Raw genomic sequence first — 27,440 nt, 5'->3', positions numbered from 1 at the left:
ATTCTGTAGTAAATTTTCCATATCTGTCCTTGCAATTCAACTGCAACAATATCACATGAGCTTCATAAACTACATTTCCCTTGGAAATACAAACATGAATATTATAAGGTGCAAAATGCATTGTTCGATACAGTCACCTCTTCCAGGCTGCGCAAAACTGTCTTTTTGTTAATAATTCATATTTGTTCTGCAATGGAAATGTATCCAGCAGCAAATAACGTACATAGCTTTAAAAATGTATAGTCCTAAAGAGGGCATGGGACTGCGTGAATGGGGATGGGTAAATGCTGAAATGGTGGTCGAGGATTTTTTCAGCCTTATTTTCAGATCTCACTCAGCAACACTGGTCAGCAGCTGCAGCATGCCTGGTCAAAGATGGATGGGTGATAGAGTTGTGCAGCACCTCAGACACGCTGTCGAACATTTTTATACTGTCACACTTTGACTTTTCAACCACAAACTGTCAGGAAATCGATCAACCGAGGTACCAGGTTTTAGCCACCGTCACAGAAAAGGCAAGGGGTTTGAACAAGTTTGAATCTCATCAAAAATATTTATTTTCCTTGTATAAGGGTTCATGACTATGACATGTTAATAATACACAAATGATAATATAGTGGAAATTATCTTATATTCATAAAGTCACTTTTGTCACTATACATTAAATGTAATTGTTCTTTTTTATATTTTGAGTTAATTTGCCAAAAAAAAACACAATAAAGAAAGTTAATTATACTTAATATATTTAACTGATAACATTATTTATTTATTTATTTATTTATTTATTTATTCATTCATTCATTCATTCATTCATTCATTTATTTTTAAAATTTTCTAATCATATTACAACAGTATTTGTTATCTCAAATCCTTTCGGTCACACAATAAGCGCGGAGTAAAAATCTGCTATAGATACAGCCCTAGTTTGTATTCTTTCCAGCTGTTAAACAATAATAATCTACTTTTTTAAAATATTTATTTTCTTGCAAATATACATCACTGTGAAAAACCTCAATTTCCGCTGCCGCTGTCCCTTCACACAGGGTGCTTTCACCCAAGACCATTGTTGCTGGTGAGAAACTCTAGAAAAGTTGCACTTTGTGTTTCCATTTGAATGTGGCGAGTATAGCATTACCATTACTCACAGTGGGGTAATGGCAACCATGGTGAGTTTTAACAGTAATGGCTATGACCAAATGAATCACTGACTTGAATTTATGTTGCTGAAATAAATACCAGGCGAAATGTATATTTTGGGGCTCATTCTCGTTGTGCAGAACCTTATGGATTTAAAGCTACACTGGGCAACTTCACGTTAGTGGCTTACCAATTCAGCTGGCCTGGGGTCAGTTCTTTAATCAGTTTACCAAAAGGGAAAGAGGCTAAAGGTCTAACGCTGGTGTGTCCAGTTTTCTCAGTTTTGAACTGCATTACTTTCTTTGAGAAAACGGCCGTCCACACCTGACTCACCTGAAGATGGGGTGTTGTTCCCTATTGTCTTTTAAGCTAATAGAAAAATGATTCATTTACAACCCTTGCCTAGTGTAGCTTCAGTAAAGGACAGCCCAGAGAATGGCGACAGATGATGAAAACGTGGACGAGCGGTGACAGATGATGACAGCAGGCTGGACATGACGTGACGCCAAGAGCTGGTGTTGGGTGGAGGTGGTACAAGAGGAGCTAAGGATGAATCCGTGGACCTCAAAGCCTCGTCTGGGCTTCAGGGATGTAGATCTCGATGCTGTCGGCCCTCTCTGTGGCTGAGTTCTGTCTGAAAGAAGCTGCTCGTTTTGCAGCCATGAGGCGTCTGCGGGCTTCCTGTCGCTGGCGGTCCTGAAGGTCCAGAGAGCGCTCTCGCATTATGCTGCCACGCCCCTTGGACGGCCGCTTTGGCAGAGGCGGTGGCCACTTCCGCTCCTTAAAACACAGAATGACACGATTAAACAAGGCAAACAAACGGAGGTTAAGACTGAATCCCATAACCACCCCTAGCCTTTCCCTCTCCGCTGGTTTTTTGCATGTACATGTGAGGGGTAGGGCTGTCTCAATGCTCATTTGGGTTAACGGCTAGGTCCAAGGCGTATACGTAGCCCTTGAAATGAAGCTTCCAAAAGGACCACACTTGAAAGGAAAGGCTTTTTAGGAATTTCCCAGCATCCCCCACATAACCTGTCACCCAAGTTTAAAGCCGGTCGGCAAACTTTTTCAGCAGCGATGACTAAAGTATGTAAGTAAGTATGCAAGTCAGCATTTTGATCATGGCAGTCGTGTAATGACACTATGTTCAAGCGTTTTTTTAGTTGTCAATTTTGTTTTGAATAACAATTTAGTCATAGTCGATGCTAATATTCCTGTGCTCCTTTCGTGGTGGCTAGTTAGCCGCTATCATATGCGTCTGTAATGCAGTCGTCGCCTCCGGGGCGGTAATGGGATTCTTTGGTTGAGTTTGTTGGGTTGTGTGTTTGTCAGTAGGATTAGGGAAAAACTACTGGCCCGATTTTCATGATGACGATAGCATGGGCCAAGGGAGAACTCCACAACCTTTGGAGTGCGTCTCATCAATCACGGCATTATTTTTCACTTTCGTTAACATTGAGATATTGCGCATTTATGCAGCATTCGTGTGGTGTCAGAATAATAAAAAAAATTAGTCCCCGACCGTATGTCATGGCTCACCTGATCTGTTTCCTTTATTCCTTGTTGTCATGCAAATACATTAAATGACTTTCAATGTTTAGTTTTAAGGCTCTGAGCAATAATACAACAAATCTTTGTAGAATCCATGTTGTTTCTATATTACAACTAAAAGCTCATGAATGCAACACATGCATGCAACATTGGCCTTGGCGGAGGTCTGTGCTCTCTGAGTTACACTGTAATTATTATAGCAATAAAAACAAGTTGATTGACAGGGGATCAGTTCAAATAAAATAGTGTAATAATAAGGGATGGGTGGTTGGAAGAAACCTGCCAACTCAAGCATCTATAATGTTAACGTCAATTAATCGCTATGTTTTTATACAAAACATGCATATATGGGCAAAATAAAAGGTATATATATACAGTACTATGCAAAAGCCTGTTTTGATGACGGACAATTTTATTTTGAAAGGACGAAGAGACTTCCTGTCGATGGTAAAACTAACTCAAGTGAGATTAAACTGTAAAGATAATGCCAAGGAGTTCAATGTTTTATGTTTTAACCCCTGAAGAGGCATGAGGTTAGTTTTCACAGTAATCTTGCATATATAAGTGTGTTTTGTGTTTAAATATGTTTATTTATATTTAACCTAGTAATTCATGCTAGCAAGGTTTGATTCGGTAAGCTAGTTTTGCTCAAATTAATACTCTTGTATTTCTGTGTGATAAATTCCATGTGATCAACCAAATTCTTAATGACCATTAATCGATCATCGATTGATTATTCCCATCCCTAATCTTAATGAAAGGTCTATAGCTCAAACTATGGTTTGGGAGGCTATGTGTGCCAGATAATATAAAGTATGCACCAATGTTATATGTTTAGGCATATATAGATATACTAATAATTACGTTTTTTAGATTATTTTATTTAGTTTGGTTATGTATATTATCTGGTTATGGAACAACAAGAAATACTTTTTATTCAGCTCTGTACCAGAACTCATAATTGTGGGTAATAAGGGGAAAAATTAAAAAGCACCACTAACCAGCAGATGAAACACTGCAGGAGAGGCAATAATTTCTTAAGTAAATTGGGCAGAAAATGATAAATGTTCAATCTGTGCAGATAAATTAATGCTAATAGGAGCTTTATTCACTTTGGAGCAGGGCTGTAATGGATAACTCCGAGCTGGGAAGTTTCATTCGTAATGTTGACATTCAAATACTAAATCAACATGCGAATGCTGTGCGGATTTTTTTTCTTTAAGTGTCTGTTCCTTCTGTTTAAACCCAGTATCTCTGCACAATTTGCAGATAAAGATTAGCCTACACTAATATAATTAGTATTAAACTATTGGTAGAATTAGATTCCAGTGGTGGCTGCTTTCAGACTCCAAACATTTTTCCAGAGCCTTGTAAAGTCCAAAAGACAAAATGTATAATAAAACATTTTTAAAATGTATTTTTTATAGCAAAATACTCTGCCTTTTGACAGGATAGTTCAGCCTTTTAACCCCCCTTTTTCGCTGCATTCAAAATCTGTTTACTGCTCAAAAAGGGAGGCAAACACCTGTATTAACATTGCAGTGCTGTGGTAGCATAACATGTATTTATATTTATTAAAGAAATTTGATTAAAGGGGAAAAAACATCAAATTGGGGTTTTGAGATTCAAGATTCGAGAATTTAATTTTTTTTGTAATACATGATGTCAGGCATTCAACGCTTCATTGGAAAAACTAAATACCTCAGCTTCAAATGTTGAAAAAAAAAATACATTCAACACTGTTCTGCAGCTTTAGATACACTAATTGAAGATATATCTTAAGGTACATTTGTTTGGAGAGATATAATAATAAGAATAAAAATAGCTCATGAGTTTAATTTAAGAGCTGATATCTAGCCATTTTCCATGGTTTTCTTGATAATGATTTTGGTTATTATCAAGAAAACCATGGAATATGTCTAGATATCAGCTCTTAAATTAAACTCATGAGCTATTTTTGTTGTTATCATTATATTTGTCCAAACAAATGAACAAGAAATTGAAGAAAACAATGGTCTTATACTTTTGTCCATGACTGTATTTGAATGGTCAGTAACATTTGACATAATTCATATTTTTTATTATAATTTATACCAGGCATTAAAATGAACAAGAAAATGAAGGAAACAATGCTTTAATAATTTTTTCAATGACTGTAGGTTTTGCCTTTAATGTATGGACTCTTGGATACATGTGTGCATTATAGACAGATCTCTAAAATGAAGTTATTTTGCCTCATCTTTGGTATCACAGCCTGTTGTTCCGAGAGCATGTGAGAACACAAACGGCTTAAAAAAAATTCCACCATCATCAGAGGTGCCAATATGAGAATTCATCATCAGAATTCTCACCATTTCTGAGGTGTTTTATATTTATTTAGCAATAACACTTTCATGTTACCCGGAAAAAAAGGCATCTGGAAACACAGAATCTGTAAAATGATTATGTAGCAACAACATCACCTTTAACAAAGTCAGTAAAAACTCACACATGCAGCCTACAAATCTGAACACAGCGATATAGAAAAACTTTTGAACACAAGGCAAGCTTTTCTGATTGCTCGGCAGGCGGGTGTCAGTGTAAAACGGCGCTTGCCTTGAAGGAGAGAAGCCCAGTGCGGAGCATCTGTGTCACTGTTTGGGCTCAGCTTCATGGAGCTTGCAATGTGCCTGTTAACTGCTGGAGGTAAATAACTCTCTTACAACTACAACTGTAGCATGAAGATAATTACCCAAGTGCCCCGAAGGAGCATGTCTATCTCTAAAGCACATTACCATCTAAATGTGCTTCTTACAAATACAGCTCTACAAGCACCACTCTTACAAATGTGTCTTTATTTCAGATGAAGGCTATTGCCAATTTAACTGTTTATGTTTATTTTTATTTTGTACTGTGACATACTGTGAAATTAAGTTTGTTTTTAAATGCTACCAAAGACTTACAATATAAATGATAATAAAAAATATTAATTATGTCAAATCTTACTGACCGTTCATATACAGTCATGGAAAAAAATTATTAGACCATTGTTTTCTTCAATTATTTGTTCATTTGTTTGGACAAATATGATTATAACAACAAAAATAGCTCATAAGAGTTTAACTTAAGAGCTGATATCTAGCCATTTTCCATGTTTTTTTATATAATGATTTTGGTTAATATCAAGAAAACCATAGATAATGGCTAGATATCAGCTCTTAAATTAAACTCTTATGAGCTATTTTTTTATATTTGTCCAAACAAATGTACCTTTAGTTGTACCAGGAATTAAAATGAACAAGAAATTGAATAAAACAAGGGTGGTCTAATATGTTTTCCATGAATGTATAACGAAGGAAGCCCTGAGAGATAAGGGTGGATTTTTTTTTTTTTTATTAAGTGTGATCTAAATTGTTTTGTCTCAAGTGTTTATGGCTTGAGAACAGATAATAAAAGAGGTTTTGACAGGATAATGTTTTGATGTTCCTTTCTTCATTTATGTATTTTAGTTTCTTGTTGCAATACTCATTTTGGCCACAAGAGGCTGAAGTGCACCTTTACTCCAAGTTCGAAGCTTTCATGAGTTTTAACTCTTCAATGCACTCTAAACACAAGGTATTGCGGCTAAAATGAGTATAAAATTTTATTTTACCTGACAAAACTTTTTGCCACCTTTTTTCGCAGTTAAAAACTAGAAAGACTATCCTGTCAAAATGTTTTTTCACCTGTTCTGTAGTCATAAACGGAGGACAGAAAACGATTAGATCAAGCCAGATTAAGCAATTGACTTGACGTTGCCAATTTTAGACCAGTTTTGTTTTATTGGGTGTATACAGTGTTTGGTTTCACTCCATGTTGCCACTGCACAATGCTCACTGTTCATTGGCTGGCAGAAATCTGATGGATGATGCAGTATACATCACAGATGACACATTTGCGATCACAAAGCTGGTTGAAAATCAGCAAAGTTTCTCTTCAAGAGCCATTGTTCATGATTTTACAACAGCAAAAAAAAAAGCAGGTGATAACTTAAAATATAAGGAATGTGACTGATAAAACAAGTCCCAATTTATTCCAGAGAACAACCTTTTTTTTTAAATTATAGGAAAACATTTTGGAGGATGCTGCTCGCCGTCTGGCAGAACCAATGTTGCCTTCTAACCTGCTTCTAAAATCGTCCCTGCAGTGTTATGATAAGAATGATTAACCTCCTGCTGGTCACGAGCCTAAAAAGGAAGGCAAATGGTGTTACTGTAGTTTCCTCATGTGGTTCATTTGGAGCCCATTAAGGCTAATTATTATGAGCTTGTGGATCCCATTTTTACCTTCTTCTCTGGGCTCTCCACCAGCCGCCACTGGTTGCTCTTGATCTGCTGCAGCTCATCAAACTTGGCAGTGACGTCATCGATGGAAAGCTGCAAGAGGTCCCAGAATCCAGCCAGGTCCTGAGATGTGGGTCTGGGCATGGCACTGGGGTCCTGAAGAGTTGGTGGAGTGCAACATGTGGTGAGTTTTCTTCAATTAAATTATTTCTTGTCTTTGTTATGTGCAAGATTATTGAATACCAATTACATAAACACACTTAATACAGGTTCAGCACTTGTTTGTATTATTTGATTTGATTGAAAATGTATGCAACCCATGTCTATACACTAAATATGAATATGTTTAGCTTAGCGTAAAGACTGTAAATGAAGGGAGCCTGGCTCCTCAGTTAACAAAATCCGTTAATTTTTAAATTAATCCGATTATTTCAACTCTCGATTATTCACTTGGCTAAAGTTTCTCCTTTTGCCTTTTTTTTAATGTTTTTTGTGCAGGAAACTCACCATAAACATCAGGGTCCAGGTCAGCTCTTTTTTCTAATATCTAAAAAGTAATCTCCCAAATTAATTGCTAGATAAACAGCAAAGGATAAAACGCCAAAATGGCACTTTTTAAAATTAAATATGCTCTGTTCAGTTCATACTTAAAAAAATATCTACTAAAAAAGTGGTGCTTAAAAACCTAAGGATAAATAAGAAAATAAAAGCAATGAACAAAACATGAAAAAAACTTAACCTTAAGTCCTGAACCACCTGTATCATACTTAACTTAAATTAAAAAGCAACAGAAAGACTATAGCTTCTCTAAATGATCAGAAAGAGAGAGAATATTTCACTACATCTTCCAAATCTCCAGGTGCATCTCAGTAAATTAGAATATCATGGAAAAGTTTATTTATCTCAGTAATTCCATTCAAATGGTGGAAATAACACATTATATAGATCCATTACACAAAGAATGACACAGTTCATGTCTTAATTTGTTTAATTTCTTCTAATTATAATGATTATGGCTTAGATTTAATGAAGACCTAAAATTCAGTGTCTCAAAAAATATATATACTGTATATATTACAAAAGACCAATTTTAAAAAGTATGTTAAATATGGAAATGTTGGCCTCTGAAAAGTATGTCCATCTATATGACTCAATACTTGGTGGGGGCTGTTTGACTTGAACTACTGGAAATGAACTTTTCCATGATATTCAAATGTATTGAGACGCACCTGTATGTTTGAAACTACAACTTGCTTTAGGACTAACATGGCCACTTCATCATTCCCACCACTGTGTGGCAGTACAGCTCCAACATTGGTTCATAACCTCAACTGACTCCTTTAACTGCATTTCACTGCATCTTTATTATAGCAGCAGAGTTGGCCTATTGTCTGCTGTAGCAACGACGATGATCAATAATTATTAAAGGTCATTTTTATGGTCATATGCATAAATGCATGGGGCAGGGAAATTTTATTATTTTGCCCTCTTTAGAGTTGTTTCAACACTGCATGTGCATGAATTACTGTCAGCACAGGTGTTTTTATAGAATATAAAACAATGTTATCCATTCTATTGTAATTGTGCTAAGTTATTTCTATTCTGTGAGGTTTTAAATGACAAAAATCTGGTGCTCAGTGTTGCTGCATTTCTGTGGTGCATTGCTGTTCATGATCCCTGCAGTCGGCCGACGTGTCAACTGCAAACCACAAGTCGTCTCAAGAACAGATGTGCTCATTACCACAGACAGCAAACACAGAATGAATGTGATCTCAGACCAAGAAAAGGTCTGTCAAGTCAAACTTCAAAGCACGTTTGGAGCTTTTTATAGACACATCATGCAGTTCCCCCTCCGTCCAGAAGGAAAACAGAGTCATTCTCTCATTCAGACACGTCTGAAAGCTCAGGGCAATCTAAGGCTTGTCACTACCAATGTTAGACTTAATTCATCATCCCATTATCTATGGGGAGAGAGCGAGAGAGTGCGGCCCAAAACCATCCAAAAGAGAGCAACACACCGAGTTAAGACACACACACCAAAAGGCACTCACACACACAAAAACAACACAAGGCAGTGAGAGACCGGGCAGATTTTTCAACCACCTCCACAAGGTTTTTGCATTTCATTCAAAAAAATTAGCTACGCTTTGGTAAGGTGTGATTAAGTGCCTGCCTGTCTCTTTCTCTGTCGCTCTGTACTGTATCTGCAGAAACATTCCAGCTCATGACACTATCACCCTCTGATATATGCTGACTCTGTGGATAGTTAGCATTAGAAAAGGTATGAGTTTCCAGTCGACGTGACATGAGGGCTAAACAGTGAGACAGTTTGGCAGTCCATTATTCAAACTCCGAGATCCCATTCAAACTGCTGCCTCCGTGCACTAATGGATAGCCTCGGCACAGGTGCTGCTTCCTATTGGAATTCCCCTTTCGTTTACTGTGGGGTCAATAGCGGCAGAGGGACTGCTTCGCTATTGATCTCCGTGGTCTATTTCTGGAAGGCACACAAGTGCCGCGTCAGGCCGAGCACCTTCTCAGAGCTCTGAGGATGAAAAGCCCATCAACAAGTCTCCCCCTGATCTTTTGTGTTCTTCCATGTCGCACATTAACAACACGCAGGTCGATACAGTGTTCTTGTTAACAACAGATATGCTACTCACCAGATTCTGCTGACATAGCCAGTAAAACTGCTGAAACTTTTGAGACATTAGTAACTGAGCACTTCCCACTGCACTCCGGATTTTTCCTAGGACTGTTGGACAGAGAGAGAGAGAGAAAGGGAGAGAGAAAAGGAGAGATTCTGGTTTTATCCCTGACAGCTTGGCAATGGCTAACATGGTGAGCGATGTCTTTCAGACGGTCATTCACAAGGATCCAATCTGCTCACAAAACGCCTCTCACGATTCTGTGTTTTCATCGTCAACATGACAGCTAATACTGTGAATGTTCACTTTGCCTGTAGTGTTATACATACTGCACATAAAGAAAAGACTACAGAGCAAATATCATAAAATAATAAGACTTCTTTAGACGATGAGTCTTTTCTTTATGCTTTTTTCCATGCTAAATGACTCATTTCTAAGAAACCTTTAAGCACATCTCTGTTAAACACAAGATTTAAAGTGGTGCTTTTACATGACACTACATAGAGAAACTTGATAAAATCAACTAATGGAATAGTAAAAGGGTTATTTGACTAAGAATTTCTTCAGCTCTAGAAAAGATAGACCTCAGACAACAAAAGCAGCCCCCGCTTTGATGAGAATGTACACTCACTCTCCTCCGTCAGGTCATGCTCCTCCGCTTCTCTCTCCATCTCTTTGCACCATCCCTCCAGCCGCTTGGTTTCATTGTGAAGGAGCTGCATGAACCAGCTGCCGTCCCTGCGAATGGGGGACACGCGGCCCGATTCGGTGCTCTCCAGACTCGGTTCAACCAGCCATGCTTCAGGCTGCGGGCTGGGGGGCCCGCTGGAAGGTCGGTAGTCCTCCCTGTAACTAAACAAGCCCTGTGTGCGCACCGTACGGATGGCCCCATACTGCGTGGGCGTGCTGGGCTCGGAGTGGCGACCGAAGCCGCCACCAAACTGCAGGCCCTTGTCCTCCATGGAGGGAAAGCCCTCCAACTCCATGTCAGCTTGTACTGCAGTGGTCACACTGTTGGAGCGCTTGAACCTCCCGTGCCTAGAAATGCATGAGTTAGAAGTACAGTAGCTCAAAAAATGCAACTTTGAATGTACTCAACTTTGACTATAGACACTCGGTGCATTTCATCCACCTGTTTTTCTGCACATTTTAAATTTTTTGCGTAAAACAAACAGAGAAAAGGCAAAATCCTGAAATATCACACAAAAAGAAAATGAACGATTGGCTGAGGCAGATATAGTGGTGTATCAATAAAAGCCTAAAAAGAAAGACTAGTTTTCACACTAGAGAACTGGCACCACCTACTCCTTATCTCAATGACTCAACTCCAACAGTAGTGGAAGGAAACAAGCAGTAATTCGTAATTTCTTTTGCTGGTTTTTTATCAAAATTTGGTTGAAATTTGCGGTACAATTGGATAGACAGCTTGTTGCTTTGTCTCTTCTTTCTGAGCCACATACCGTTTGTGATCCTCCACCTGGATTCCTATAGAATGGAACTGAGGAAGGCCTTTACTTTCAGTCTCAGAGTCTGTCACAGCTTCCACCTGGTAAATACAGACAACAGAACACCGTCAAATCATCATCATTCACACGAACAGACACAACATCGACACACAAATCTACTATTCAAAATGACAGCTTGACATTTAGAAATGTATTGTATAGTGACTATCTTTCTTACTTTTCACAGAGCATCTAAGTTTTAGTTCTGCCTTTCAGCTAACAATATACTTGGTGGGTGTTCTGATTGAAAACAGCTATGGATACATAGCTATGACATTTTTTTTTTTTTTAGCTGATTCCGATAGTAACTTGCTTGTCATGTACAATATTTCATAACTCTGACCTAACCGGATCTCACTGACAACACTAGTGGTAACACAACAAAAACAAAGAACATTATAAATATTTTTTTAGTGAAGTACATTGTGATAACTTCGTAAAAAATAATCTGTTTTTTATACAACATTGTGCCTAAAATAACAAAATAATTGCTTTGACATAATCTAGAAAACCAGGCATGTCAATATAAAACTTAATTTGTGTTAATTGACCTACTGTAAAGTGTGTTGATGCAAAGTCTATGAAAGCAATTTTTCTTCATATTATCAGTCAATAATTTATTTGCTATAATATAATTACTGTAATCATATAATATAAATTTCACATTATCAGCTGATGAATTATCGGCCCGATAAATATCACACATTTCAGTAAAACAGTGTAAAACTGCTTATTTTACACATACAGGTGTATCTGAATAAATTAGAATATCATAGAAAAGTTTATTTATGTCAGTAATTAAATTAAAAAAGTGGAAATAACACATTATATAGATCCATTACACACAGATTGAAACATTTAATGTCTTAGTTTATTTCATTTCTTCTAATTATAATGATTATGGCTTACATTTAATCAAGACCTAAATTCAGTGTCTAAAAAAAATGTAATATTACAAAAGACGAATTATAAAAAAGTATGTTTAATATGGAAATGTTTGCCTCTGAAAAGTATGTCCATCTATATGCATCTGTATACTTGTTGGGGCTATTTGACTTGAACTACTGGAAATATAGGCCTGTATCTGTATCTATATGTATAGGCCTGTAAAGATGCTGCTCAAACCTAACAGATGTCCTTTAAGAGCTGAACAAGAACCATAAAAGAGGTGGTACAACTGTAGTGAACTGGTGTGAATGATAAACAAGACCAGTTTGCAGTGATATACAGTGACACATGTTCTGCAGGATACAATTTAGTGTCTTTGAAAGTTCTGAACGTCCAGCTGCAGCTTAATTGATTGGCTGAACATGCTGTAATCAGTACCAGCTTGTACAACTGCAGTGTGGGTAGTTGCATTGATGTCAATGAAGACCAGAATAGGTTTAACCTTATCCTGGAGTTTAGTACCTCAATTAGCTGGAACTCTGGGACGTGGCGGGTTTGTATCCACTCTAAACAGCTGCTTTTGCAAGAAGACCATCAATTATTTTGGACACCACGCTCAGCCATACCCACAAGAGCTGTCTGTGAGCGAAAAGCAGGTACAACATGGTCCACACAGACAGCTACGTCCAACCTGGAGCTTACAATTGGGGACTTTTGCCTTCAGGCAAGGCAGGAGCTACCTAAGTTAGTCGGACAGTTGGCACACATTGCAGAATCCCTATATTGCAGTGGAGCTACTTGTTTAAATATGGGCTTTAATACTGTACGATCAGGCCAGTGCTTTCCGCAAGCTCAAGAACAACTTGACAGGTTAAGCACCCAGATTACAAACTAGAACAAAGAGACTAAGAGAGATTCTCATTTTTCTCTTCATTACTGCTGCCTTTGTGTAAGCCCTTGTCTATGTAATACAGCCTGACACTTGTAAAGGTCAACAAGCCTCCAAAACCTTGTAGAGTACTTCACACAGATTGGTACATTTGGGAATTTGTAGTACCAAAAAAATGACAAGATTAGCCAATTTGCATGTGTAGTTTTTTTTTTGTGCCAACATTTTGTGCTGAGTGTGCCAGGGGATGTGGACATAGAGACAATAAAGAAACATAATCCTCTTGTCATGTAATAATCCAATGGTGCAATGACTGCAATGCAATTGGAGCAACTATTGTTGCCTATCGTGTTCTTTGTTGGTAGCATTGGTGTGTTAGGTGGATTTAGAGCAGGGGTGCTCAAAGTTTTGATGACAAAGTACCAATTTAGGGAGCCAGTTGAGCCAATTGAGATGCTTGTTAGGGGTGCAGTGTCACACAGTAGCTGAGTGGTCTATTAACTGTACACTATTGAAAGTGAAATTATTAATATGGACAGTGGAAGATTAAAATATGTTGTGCTGTCACATTAGGGGGGTTGCACAAAATGTTTTGGAGGGCTACAATTGGGTCACATACAGCACTTTGGGAAACAATTTTAAAGGGACAGTTCACCCCAAAATCAAAAATGCAATTTTTCCCCCTTAGTGCTATTTATCAGTCTAGAATGTTTTGGTATGTGTATGAGGTATCATCTGTAAAGATATCTGCCTTCTCTCGAGTATTATGGTAGTAGATGGCACTCAGCTTGTGTTGCTCAAACAAATACATTTGAAAAACTTAACAGCAACGTCTCTTTCCAGAAATAATGGCCCACTTATACATTGACATTGCTGTTGAGTTTTTGAAATGTGTTTTTGGGGGGCTTTGAGCACCACAATGCAAGTGCCATACAGTTCTTTTATATTCAAGAGATGGCAGACATCTTTACAGACAATATTTCATGAAAAAACAGGATAAACAGGACTATAGGTAAGACGAAAAATATGTATTATTTGATTTTTGGGTGAACTGTACCTTTAAGAGTGATTTCGGTCAGAGCCTTGAGAGATGGTTTTACTGTGACTAGATTTTACAGGACAGTTCTCATACATATTAATACTCTGAATATCAAAATGAGAAAAAAGGAATTATCCTTTCAGCCAAGACAAGGTAGAAGAAGACAGATGAGATCGGTGTAATTAGCATGAGGGCTGGATAGTGAGTGTGGTGACTACAAAGAGAGCAGCAAATTGAGTGTCACTGTCAGTTATGCCGTTACCTGTATCCCGATAGAGGAACGTGGGGTTTTGAGGTACTCCTCGGCCTTGGACACCAGCACTGCTTTGTCGCATGTCTGGACGGAGCTGTGGCTGCCCAAAGATGCATGCCTCTTGCCTGCTGCTGACTCCATGGCCATGGTGACCGCCTTGGTGCTGTCCAGGCTGTCCATGGAGCTGAAGATTGGACGGCCGAGGCTATCCGTGGTCCACAGACCGCCCCGTGGGTGCCTGCCCTCCTGGTAGGCATCTTGGGTGGACTCTGTACTGCTCTGGGCTGTCACAGAGATAAGAGGCTTGGTGGTGGTGCGCGGGGGCACAGGAGGTGGAGTCTTCTTGTAACTGGGAGGATATGATACCGCTGGATAGCACAAGCAGGATGAGAGGACGAGGACAAGGCAAGACAAGGGTAGAGGATAAAATAAAACATGAGAATGAAAATGTGGCCAAAAGCTGACAAGAGCCAAGAGCTGCAGTTCACCTGTATCACACAGTGTGTGATAAGAAGAGCTACATAGCATGATGGGAGATTAGGCATCAGGGCATTAAGCACTTAAAGCAAGGGAAATGTCAGTAAGGTGAAAAGGAACAGCAGCTTTGTAATATGTCTGTGTTTATTAGGGAGGTGCAATGAAGGATTATGGGAAAGATTTGCTCTTTTAAGTGCAAATGAAAATCTGATGGTAATCCATCCAGATGGACCTCACAGCAGAGTTGGAAATGTACCAGCTGCACTTGCTGGATATCTTTTTTTTCTGGCTGTGATAAAACACTGACTTCACATGTTGTTGCTCATCATCATTTTCATGGACTTTTTTAAACATGCTAAATGAAGATTTACCTTAAAAAGAGATTGTAATACATAGGCCTAGAGTTAGTTCGTGTCACTTCTCAAAATTTAAGAAGATAGCATCCCTTCATTCAAGTCTGGCTGACAATTTAAAAAAAAAATCCAAACAATGTTCCTTCACATCTTGAGCATAATGGTTTATGTCCAATATGAGGGTAAATACCCACAATGTCCATTCATGAGTTTATTTCAATATTTCACCTATAATTGGCATGAATCACAAAAAAAATGACACTGTAAGAAGAAGATTAGGTCAAATTTCTTTACAAGTATATCTGTGTTAAGTGAGTCCTGTAATAAGCATTCATTCATTCACTCCTAGTGTTGCAACAGTACTGGAATTTCTAACTGCAATACAAAAGTGGCACCCTCTGGTTCTGAAAGGGGAAGACAATACGCAAGTGCCTTCTTCCTGCATTCTTTCTAATGGCCAGCAGGGGGGCCTCCACTGGTTGCAAAAAGAAGTCTATTTGTATGTAAGTCGATAAGGAAACCACGCTACTTCTCACTTGATTTATTATCTCAGTAAACATTCTCATAATGAGTTTATCATGTCAGTTGATTGTTTCAAGTCAGTAAATGATTTAGAGTGAAATAACATTATTCACCTCTTTAGTGCTTTTCATCAATTGATTTAGTCTTTTGTCTTCACTTTTAAAGTATCCTGTTAATTTCAGCTTTTATAAAGTTCTATAATAAAATATTCTTCATACTCAATACATTTATTAATAAAGCCAGATTGTTGTTTTTTACCTAACACATGTTGTATTGGCATAAACAGGTGCAGGCAGAGCCCAGCCCCACACACACACACACACACACACATAAACAAACCACTCTGGATTACAGGTAATTAAGTGCAATAAGAAATAAGAAGCCACAGGGAACTCTGTTAAGCTAAATCCAGTCATAGACTTGACTTCCTTCCAACTTGAAGGGGCTGCAGCTCTGCAAGACACAGTGGGTGGATACCAAAATGAAAAGAGCACGGTGACTCAAGCAGTACGCAACTGCACACGTTCTATTTTTACACATTCTACCCATCTGACTGACTCTCAAAACTGAAAATGGTACAGATTGCAAGGTACCAGATACAAATTGAGTCACACAATCCTCTTTATTTCTCTACCGCCAGTATCTGTGTTTCTTGTGGTTAACTTGCATTTATTTGCTAATACGACACATTAAAGTCAGTTCACCCATTTGATTTTTGTCACGATTGTTTAAGACAACCATCAAGATGTGAAATAATTTCAAGTCCATGGCTTTTCTAAAATATTCTCACTTTTCAATGATTTTAACAAATCACAAATTAGTATTACATTTATTTTTTTAAAGCAATATATTTTATCTTACTGATCATAAAATTGTAGTAGTAAAAGAAGTGATATAAACATACTCTTGATTCCTCATAATCTTTTTCAAGATATGTGAATGAACCTGACCTTCTAACCAAAGAGATCCTTCCTGGCCCAAAGTCAAAATGTATAATATAAACAGTACAATATATTCATTCCTATATTTTTACATAAATGGTCGAGTTGCTGACCCTGGTAATCCTGTATCCTTTGGCGAGATGAAACATTGTACATGTTACCTAAGCTAACAACAAAACCTATTATCTTCTATTATCAGCTAATGCGCCCATGAAAATGTCACAAACAAGGTTTTCCCCCTTAAAAGCATTCCTGCGCACAACAAATACTGTGTGTTTACAACCAATGAGTCAGGAGAATGTTTCCTTCAGAACTGACCTAATGGGGGCGCTAGAGAAAAGGTCACAGAGTCTCAAACATCAGACTTAGTAGGAGGGATGTGCACCAAGTCAGTGAGAAACAAACAAACAAACAAACACAATTGAACAGTCACATTGTCCTTTGCAGAAGTAATGAATGTGACTTTCTCAGTAGGGTAATGATCAGACTTTAAATCAGCCTTTCATCAGACTTAAAGTTGAGTCAGCATTACGCAGTTACTCTGCAGTTCATTCATATACTTTACACTTGCCTAAATGGATTGACATTTAAAACACATTTGTTGCCTCATACATCTACATTTATGTTCTGGGTGTGATTACACAATTATTTGCTGAGGTTAATGTTGTTTAGTGAAGACGTTACTGCCTTCTCCTGGGCTGTCATATCACCACATTATAGGCTTCTGAAAGAATCGCCCTATTCAATCTGAAAAACTGGAAAACACATCACAGTGTCTTGCAATAACATTGACTGGACACCAGATGTCCCCCTATAGACTGTATATAGTCCCCTAAGAGCTTTACCTGGGCAATACTGGATTCTGTCAGTGGATTAAGATAAGGAATTTCTTCATTCCTGTGAATTGTGAGTATCTTCATGTGTGTCTGTGTCATTTGTGCAGCATCCTTATATTTAGGTTATCTCTTTATAATAGTTTAGAATATCAGGAGCTTATGTGAGAAGTGCTGGAATAATCCACTGAGTCAGAATAGTATGGTGTATGTAATTCTATTTAGTGGCTGAATGTAGCTCAGTACGTCTACTACAATATTTAAGTACAATTCATAGTTACAGTGTTCATGATATGCTTCTTTATATTTCTATTTTACCACATTTCAGAGGGGATATGTACTTTTTACTCTACTACATTATTTGACGGCTAAAGTTACGTTAGATGTTCCATTCAGAATCAATGATAAACGTAATTAATATGTTGCAGGGTTACAGATGAAATAAAACATTTTCTAAAGTAGTTAAGAGTGAAGTTCTGAACCTTAACTAGCTCCAATGCTCACTTTATAGTAATAGAGTAATAATAGTACTAATAGTCATCATATGTAAAAGTGTCGGTCATGGACTGAGGAGTGTCTCAAGCGTCCAATAAGAATCTAATTTCAAATTTGAACAAAATACAGAGTCAAAATTCTCCCTACCTGGTGAAGTAATAACTGACTTAAGTGCTATGTGTGGTGCGAATCTTTTGTTTGCCCCAAAGCTAGAAAAAAAAGCTTGATTCACTTTGACACTATCAGAACAACAATGCATGCTTGATGACAGGGTCAGCAGCAGAAACACAGATTTTAGCCACCTGAAAAAAGGTCCAGTGTGTTTGGGTTTACTCTCTATATAGAATATTTTTTACTGCTTTACCCTTCCACCAGACAGCCCTGTTTAAGTTTATGTCGGGCGGACTGAATCCATTCAGTGCTCTTGTAAAAGCCGCCCAAGTTCATGGATAAAAAACAATAATTGTGCTTTGCAGAACACCGGAATTGCTATTCTACCCCTGCCTTGACCTTTCAGATTGTTTCGCGTTATTGTGTGACTTTAGCGATACCGAATTAACCCAATCAAACACCAAAGTCACACAGTGACACAAAACTTAAAAATAGCGGTGAAAGCAGACTAGCAACTCCTGTATTATGTGAGGTAAAATTACTGTTTTTGTCAATGGAGTCTGGTGGCTTTGATGAGAGACTAGGTAACCGCTTCAATTCTGTCTGACGGCAAAGTAAAGCTGTGAAAATATTATAAATATAGCATACACTAAAACTGATATTGCTTGGCTTCTGTGCTGATACTCCTCACTGCTCCTCCAGTTTTGGAGAAGTGCTGTCCACCTACTGTCAAACTACTGTAAAAGTACACTGACTATGGATAAAACGTCCATACAAACTCACTTAAACCAATCCAAACGTTCCTTAAAATCAAAGGTCAAGGTGTTATGTACTGACGTTAAAGAAAAATCACACTGGGAATTCAAATGTAAAAGAAGAACATTCTTAATAATGTTGTGCATACAGTAGGAGCTCTTGAACACACCTAAAAAATGCAAATGGAAAGGACAAGTTGAGGAAAAGTGTTTTCGTTGACAAAGTTAATTTGCATGCCTACTGTACGGCAGATTTTCCTCTGAAATACCAGCGCTTTATGTCGTTTGACTAATATAGTCCAGGGAAACATCCCGTCCTTTGTGTAGTCAGTTGTGCCTGGCTGTGTTTAACTTGATTGTTTGGTTTAACACTGCTGCACTGGGCAGTTCAGTAAACAGACCCACACACAGGAGGTTCAGCCAAGACTAAATGGACCTGAATATCATGCTATAAAATAGTGTTGCTGCTCTGCTTAAATGTTTTTGTAGTATTACAAGTAAACAGTGAGGACCCTGGTTGTCTCTGCCTTCAAAACTCCCTGCAGCTCAGAAGCAGGAACACAACCTACGTACAGTTTATCCTCATATAATCTCCTCTCTGTCACTGACCATCCAATCTACTCCCTGTTGTCATTTCTAACTTCATCAACACTCACAGTGAATCAACAGTGTGCATGACAAGGCTTATCATATCAGAGCGTTTGGGGATCAGCAGACAACTGCTTAAACAATTAGTGTAATAAATTGATTGATGACTACTTTGACACTCACAATTGTTTAAGTTGTATATCAATCATTAATGACTAGAGTCATAATCAGAATAAGAAATATTATAATGATCCCCGGAGGGAAATTTGGATCAAAACTTGATGATTAACTGCTTTTCTCTATTTTATAGGCTATCATTCTGTTTTTGACTGTTGGTTAAACACATGGTCACCTTGGGCTCTGGGATCTTATGATGGGCTATTTATAACAATTTTGTGACATTTTATACACTATTAATACATTAATACATTTGAATTAATTACTCAGAAGAAGTCTCAGCTTTACTTTTTTACCCCTCCCACAAATCTATAGTTGTTTAACGTTGTGCCTTTAAGATTGGGCATAGTTTAAGGAAGAACTGGACTTAAAATGTAACTTTTGCCTGAGGTATGCAGAACACAGCTGCAAAACCAGTGTAGAGTAGGGTTGCAACTAAATATTATTTTTATTATCAATTAATCTGCTGATTATCGTTTGGTCAATAAAATGTCAGAAAAAAATAAAAAATGTCAATCCCAGTTTTAAGTCCAAGAACATGTCAGACCAAAACCTAAAGATATTCAGTTTAATATGATATAAAACAGGAAAAGCTAGAAATAGGCAAGTACTTAAACAATTAATTGTCAATCTAGTTGTACATTAGTCAAATTCAAGTTCCTTTTAATGTGTTTAATCTTGTTTTTATGTTGTTGTTGGAAGAGTGATTATTAACTTCATATTTAGGTCGACTGAATTATGCTGATGGAAGTAATGATCCAACAAAAATCTTTGTTTATATTCTGAATATTTTGCTAGCTACATCACTCACCCAATGTATTTGGTGAGACACTCAATCCGAAGTTGGCATGCTCATTATTGTTCATAAATATCCCCAAACATTCATTCATTTTGTGTGTTATACACATAGACTGTATATAAATAATGGACGTAGTCACCGTGACGTCACCCATTGGTTTGTGGACTGCCCGTTGGAAGCCTCGAGTTCAGCGTTATACTCATCGCCATCTTGCATCGCCATCATGTTTCCGATACGCGGAGCAGACCATAATTGGACTGTGGCGGAGCGCGAGGGATCTGACGACACTGACTACAGCCTCTCTACACCGGCAACCCGACTGAGAGAAGCCGCTGCTAATTCAAGTTAGCATTAACTGGAGCATTAACTGGGATGTTAGTTTTGGCTAGCAAAAAAACAAAAACAAAATGTATCTTTCTTACCTCAGAAAACTGAGCAGCGACTCCTTGGAGTGTCTGTTAGTCCAACCAAACGCTGAACAAGACATTTTACTGAACAAAACTTTCAAATAAACTGTCATTAAGTGAAAATATAGTGTGAAAGGGTCAAAGTTATGAGACCAAACCGCTAAACGTCCTCTTTTCTATCTATATAACGTTATATATAACTTTATTGACACGTTGCCGTGGATGCGCTCTCTTCTGTCCTGGTGACGGCTCGCCTTGTTATACATAACACCAACATGTACAGCCAGCTTTAATACACGCAACTTCTGACGGTGTGGTTTACGTTTGACGTTAATGTTACGTTTACGTAAGCGTCAATGAAACGGCAGCAGAGTTCACACAAACCGGTAATTTACGTTCGTGCAACCAAGGTAATGATAGCGTAACGTTAACTAGTAACCACAAGTAATTTTATAACAAGGGGAATATCAGTGTTTGGAACATGCTGAGCTTAGAATGGGACGGAGAAGTGCAGTTGGAGCGACACGACACGATTTTATGAACGTATTCATATGTTGACATAACGTTATTTTAATCGTAAAGCCGTTAACGGCGCCAGCATCATTGGCGACCAACAAGATTATTAGCCGTATTTTGTAGTAAATGAAGACTTACGTATAAGTTGGAAATAACGTTACATAGGAGCGAACAAGGGACTGTTGCCGACACGTTTTAACAGGTTTAATGGATGTTTTGATAAATGTAAAAGTTTAGGTTAGCTCGTGTATCGTTGGTATTCATTTTTAACTTAGCTAAGTTAACTGGGAATTTGTTGCCAGGTAACGGTAGAGTTAGCTATACTACAACTGCCCTCCTCCGGAAACAATCAAGCTTTACAAAGACACCTTTCAAGCCTAACTTCCAAAAGGTGAGTTTTTCATTTTTTCAACATAGTTTTTTCAAGGAGACAATACAGGAAAGTGAAACATTTGCTTGTTAAAGGTGCTATGTGGACTTGTTACTAATGAAACCAGTGTTCCTTGTTAAATGCAGTCTCCATCCTGTTACTTTTGCTTTGGAGCAATCATTCTGGGCATTGGCCAAAACAGTGATGTGACATTCATGAGACTGAAAGCCATTGACTGGCATCATGTTATTATAAGAGGTTTGTAAAGTTGTCCAGTTTGGGTCGGTTTTGATACCTGAAACCAAAGAAGCTCCCTCAGTGACTCGAAGGTTCTGCCTGCATTGACCTTAGTTGTTCCCCAAAACATTTGCCACATCCTCATTTGGCCAGATGGGTTTTGCCTGGTTTAGATTTTGATTCTGTGTTAGCGGGGACTTTGTGTTCTCTGTGTTTTGGTGTGTGCTAGTCGTTTTTTGGCGTCGGCGGATCTGATTTCTAACGTTAGCTAAAGTTGTACACTGTTGACGCTGTAGGCGAGCTGAAGAGAGGCAAGGCTCTCGGGAGTGTGCAGAAAAATCACATCCCTTGGTTTTTCCTGGCAAAACTGCCCCGAGTCCTTTACATACAAATCAGTCCACAGGCTGTTATTGGCAACTGAGAAATTCTGGGAAGGTCTCAGTTTTTAAGTTATGTTTCAATCTGTTCACACATTGGCAATACAAAGCGATTAATACATGTAAATTGCTTCACATAGTAACTTTTAAATTTGTATGTCTAAACTAGTCTACCGGAAGGGGAAGGGATTCACTTTTTTTAACCTTTCTTTCTTTCTTTCTTTCTTTCTTTCTTTCTTTCTTTTTAAGTAGCAAAAGGAACCGTACCCCCTTTACCACACCCATGGATGTATGACTGCAACTGAAACGTAGTTTGCAAAGATAAGAGCTCGTATGAAAGAAAAGAGAAGAGATGGAGACAAACTGGTACCTGGAGGTGGATGAGCGCGGTCCACACTGCAGGAAGTAGGGAGACGAAACTGAATTCCTGCAAGGAGCAAGCAGTACCAGTTAGAGAGAACAAATGCAGGTATCAAACACACTGATGCACACCTACAGTGAATCACCTTTCTGTACCTACCACAACTAACTGCAAGAGGTCTAAAGGTCATAAAATATTTACACAATGTTTTCTTATTGCTTATACTGTTGTTAAGTCAGCCAGTAACAGGCAGGGGTAGATAGAAACACAGATGTGCTGAATTTACAGTGTTAGAAATGGGTCACATAATTTTTCCTAAAGTACTTTTGGCCTATACTGATTTCATATGAGTAAGCTGCATTTACAATCCTACTGTAACAAATTCAAACACTGCTTAACTATGCAATGAGGGGTGGGTTTTAAAAAAAATTCTGGGTAACACTGATTATCCAGCTTTTACTGTGTTTCTGTCTCATAATGCACACATTCTAATGACGACACTTGCAACTTGATGGGCAATGCTCACAGGCAACAATTCTCCAAGAGGTGCTTTTACCTTCTTGAATCTGATAACAAAATGTATTGCCAGGGGCATTTATATATATATCTGTGTAGACTTTTTACTTGTTTCCTTTTGATTTTGTTGTCGCCACCAATGTTGTCCAGAAACATTATATTGTGTTTTAAAACCAACAATAGAATCACAATAAAATAAGGGAAGCAAAAAGTAATATGTCTTATAGTGCCTAAGAATCAAAGTTGTTAGGAATTTGCCCATCTGCATTGCCCTTATGTGTCCATCAAGTATCAATATCTAAAGATCAATCCTTACTTATCAGGCATGAAAAACATGCATCATCTAAAATCTAAACAGACAGCTACACCTTATCTTGTAATACATAAAACACACAGAACAGACACCATTAAAATGTAAACATCAAGTCAAATTTCAGGATTTAATAAAACCAATTTAGATTGTTCCAATTAATAGTTTTTGAATGGGGTAAAAAAGTTTTAAATTTTTATTTTAGTAGCAGTACAGTGTGTCTCCTGAGAGAGGCACAGACCGTTGCAGTTTTTGGAGTATAAGGCCAAAAAAGTCATATACAGACAAAGACTTAGAAGAAGAGACACAGACAATCATTAAAATCATCTACTGAATTATCATCTCCACAACTGCAGGAAAATGCCACAAACATGAGCTTAAATAGGAAGATTTCCTTCTTTGTTAAGTGGCAATTTTGTAGATCTAACAGAAATGAGGTTCAGACAGAAGAGAAACAAAGAAAATCAGACAAAATGTGTTGAGAGACCCAGACAAAGAACATGTTTTAAACGGAAAAGCAAGACAGTCTGTCAGTCTATTTTTCTATCTCTTTTTTTTTTTGACTGCCTCTGGTGATGCAACAGTATAGTTGCATGCTGTACTGCAGCATGTGGAGTTCCACTTTTCATATTCCCACTTTTTAAAATCTTGTACTGAATGGGTATGACCACTACAGTATATTTATAGCCAGTTTACTGCCTTTAAACACCTTTGTATTTGTTTGCATGAGCTTAAGCCATACTTTACATAAAGTGCAAGTACACTGCTGCACTTTGAAAATAATTATGATCATGGATAATCACTTTAAAATTAAATTATATGAACTTATTGTGTTCGCACTTGGCCATGTGAACACAATAAGTGCAGCTAATATTTGAGATTGAATGTGTAGGTAGGCTACAACAAAACTGTGGTACTTACATGAACTTTATATAAAGTGTGACCCATTTCATAAAAGTTTTGGTGCAGAGAATATGAAACAGACCTTCTCTCTCATGATTTTTGAACAACGCCCCTCAAACCTTTTGCTCCTTTGTGGTCAAGAGTTAAATTTCAGAAAAATCGTTGTAAAAGCTCTGACTGCGTCTTCTCCTCCGTCCGACTCCCTCCATTTGTGCCAGAGGCTGTTCTTGCCATAGTTGTGGACTGGCAAAGAGGCTGGTGAGATGCTGTTCTTACTCAGGTCAGGGTGGATTGTGGTTTAATGGCGTGCAATGACTGACGGGCTGCATACATGAGCATGGGGGCTGAAGATGCAACAACGTGAATGTGACATCTCACTATGTATTGTTTGACTAAAGCCTAAAAATCCTGGCCTACAGCTTTTTGAAGTTGCATTTCGAATGATTGTCTCTCTCTTCAAAAAAAATTTCTACTGGCTGTCACAGCAGATAGCACTAAGTGCCAACTGAAAATGGACAAACAAGTTGAAAGCATTGCTTGGTTTGTACATAGCCATAAAAATGTCTCATGTAGCCTCCTCAAACTTTTTTCTCCTGAAGCTAATATAGCGTGATTGTTGCTGTGCACATCCTTAATGTAAATATACCTAAAAAATATATATTTGGTTGTTAAGATAGATCTTACATTGCATCAATGAGATGTTTATTTCATTAAAGACTCCAGGATTAAATACAAATTAAATCTCACTTGTGTACTGAAATTGTCTAAAATCTACTTTTAAAAAATGTTTTCCTGCTCACCTAAATGGCATTCGGTAGTATGCATAAAAGCCAAAATAAATGTCTGCTAAAAAACAGCTTGTACTAAGGGGAATTTATTCTTTTCCCCATCACTGTTGCTGTACCTGACCCGACTATTGTAAAGATATTTTCTAAGGTCTAGGATTGAGCTTGAGTATGGCACTGGTGGTTAGCAAATTTGGATGAGTGGATGGATCTATAAATGGATGGATGGATGGATGGTTGGGTGGATGGTTGGATGGATGGATGGATGGATGGATGAATGGATGGATGGGTGATTTGACATTGGACAACTAGCAGGACTTGAGGGTGTGTATTGGTCAGGAATTCCAGCTGATTCTGCTGGATTTACAAAATTGAAAAAGTTGGTTTGTGTAGCCCTTTTTTTTCAAGAGCTGTACAATAAAACAAGCATGTTGTTCATAGCCACATACATATATACATACAGTGGTGATGCCCCCATGGATGCAAGGTGGATTAACCTTTTTATGTATGATTTATCACAACAAACCATTACAAATCAATGGCCTGAAAAAATAATTTCAACAAACTCCCTTTTCACTGCCATTGCCCCAGTGATGAGGAAGTGGATATAATTCCAAATGAATCCATAGTAAAGTTAACTTTCTCCAGCCTTTACAGAATTATTAAATAATAAAAATAAAACTTCAACAAAAAACCCCACTAGCAGCCTCTAACAGCTGTACATTTCATTGACTCTATAATCACAAGTGTTGGACAAAACAAAAAACATATAAACCATATTGTTATTGTTAGAGCCCTACCAATAGTTGGGATTAGAAGAAAAGATAAAGAGTTGTTCAAATTAAACAGGGATTCCCCATCCTGAAGAACTTAATCTGCTGAGCAAATGTAATTGCAAGCTGCCCGTTAAAAATACTTTGTCTGTGAAAAGATGATTTTTGAGGAAGTGGCACTACAGTAATGTCCAAAATGTACATGTCAGGAGTGTGCATGTACCTGATGGTGACACTAGGTTAACCAAAAACTTTAGGATCCATCCATAGAGGATCTGAATCTGAACAAATCTTTAATATTTTTTATAATATGTTGCTTTGAACAAGTGTTGGGCAGATTAAAAAAATTGACAGACCATTGGGTACCAACATTCATTAGCCTTGCTGAGAATGGGGCCATTCATTTGGGTTTGCTATATTATAGCAATGGCAGCTGAGTTTAAACTTACTTACTTAGACCACTCATGGAGCCAATAACCAGTGATACACATGTAAAATGTAGCACAATATATCTGACTTGAGTATAGTATTTTGTGTAGAATGCATGCGAAGTCCCATGTTTCAATTACTTCAACCAGAATCTGCAACCATGTGATCATTTTAACGTTAAATTCATCACCCACCACCTTTTAAATTGACTCTGTGTATGTATTGGTAGTATATGTCCTTCCCTTAAAGCCGATGTTGGAGATAAGAAAGCTGATCAATCAGCGAATCAAAATGACATCAGCATCAAAGTCACAACTACCTAAAGCCACTGACTTGAATACTCATCTGAAAAGGTATTTTTATTCACAACTGTGGCTTCCCCACAATTTGAATACAAAAACCTGATTGATCATATTTACTAAAAGCGGCATTGATTTGTGCTGGTTTGTAGAACAAAGCTGTTATGTTGGTCATAACCGGCCTTGCTGCATGCTAGGACAGTTACAATAAAGGCACACTGCTGTGTGCTGATTTTATTCCCCTCTGTACGCTTAAAGAAAATGTATACAATGGTTAAAGCAAGGGGGTGGTGAATCACTAATAATACCAATGAATTTGAACAGAACAGTAATGTAAATCATAACAAATCAAAACAAACCAAATAAATCATTTTATGGACTTAGTAAAAGGCTTCATGCACATTTCAGTTAAATGTTCAAGTTGTGCAGAAGAGATTTTAAATGGAACAGTTAGCCTTGTGTCTTACTCTGTTCAAATGCAGTTGTATAAAATGCCAGTGTGCTAACACATGGCCAACATGTGGGACAGTAGTCAGCTGATTTTCTTTCTTTTTTTTCTTCTTTTTTTTGTCATTTTGGTTTGTTGGACGTAATATCCGGTACAAGTACATAATCTTGAAAATTCCACTGGATTCAATGTGGAAACAGATGAAAACATTTAAATGTATTATACATACTTAGTGAGTATGACAGCATTTTCAACTTATGATATATCTTTCTATCGTGGAAAATGTTAATGAGTCAGACAAAATGTATGGAAAACTGTATTAACAACATATAAAAAAAGATAGAATAAAGCGTTTCCCTACCAGACCTACCGTACTCTCTACGCCCCCCAGCTAAGCTACGGACGCCTAAAATGGGGGGAAAAAGGGAAAAATAAAACAAACAAACA

General features: G+C 37.8%; 1 protein-coding gene across 1 annotated transcript; it reads right to left on the bottom strand.

The window, feature by feature from the left end:
• LOC131991349 (disks large-associated protein 2) lies at positions 1 to 27,440 on the bottom strand. Its single transcript, XM_059356733.1, has 8 exons — positions 27,364 to 27,440; positions 22,540 to 22,596; positions 14,221 to 14,579; positions 11,098 to 11,183; positions 10,269 to 10,675; positions 9,653 to 9,744; positions 6,993 to 7,145; positions 1 to 1,917 (listed from the first exon to the last, which is right to left on the bottom strand). The coding sequence occupies exons 3-8, from the start codon at positions 14,389 to 14,391 to the stop codon at positions 1,702 to 1,704; spliced, it is 1,125 nt and encodes a 374-aa protein (XP_059212716.1). The 5' UTR covers positions 14,392 to 14,579; positions 22,540 to 22,596; positions 27,364 to 27,440; the 3' UTR covers positions 1 to 1,701.

Source organism: Centropristis striata, chromosome 18 (genome assembly GCF_030273125.1).
Source record: "Centropristis striata isolate RG_2023a ecotype Rhode Island chromosome 18, C.striata_1.0, whole genome shotgun sequence".
Lineage (NCBI taxonomy): Eukaryota > Metazoa > Chordata > Actinopteri > Perciformes > Serranidae > Centropristis > Centropristis striata.
Note: the sequence above shows the minus strand (reverse complement) of the source record. Positions and strands in the feature narration are given on the sequence as shown.

Excerpts from the sequence above, each read along its gene's own strand:
- LOC131991349 (XM_059356733.1), bottom strand. The coding sequence starts at position 14,391 with ATGGACAGCCTGGACAGCACCAAGGCGGTCACCATGGCCATGGAGTCA. Across the intron at positions 9,745-10,268 it reads GCATGACCTGACGGAGGAGA|TCCTAGGAAAAATCCGGAGT; the intron begins GTGAGTGTACAT and ends TCTGTCCAACAG. Across the intron at positions 1,918-6,992 it reads TGGAGAGCCCAGAGAAGAAG|GAGCGGAAGTGGCCACCGCC; the intron begins GTAAAAATGGGA and ends CTGTGTTTTAAG.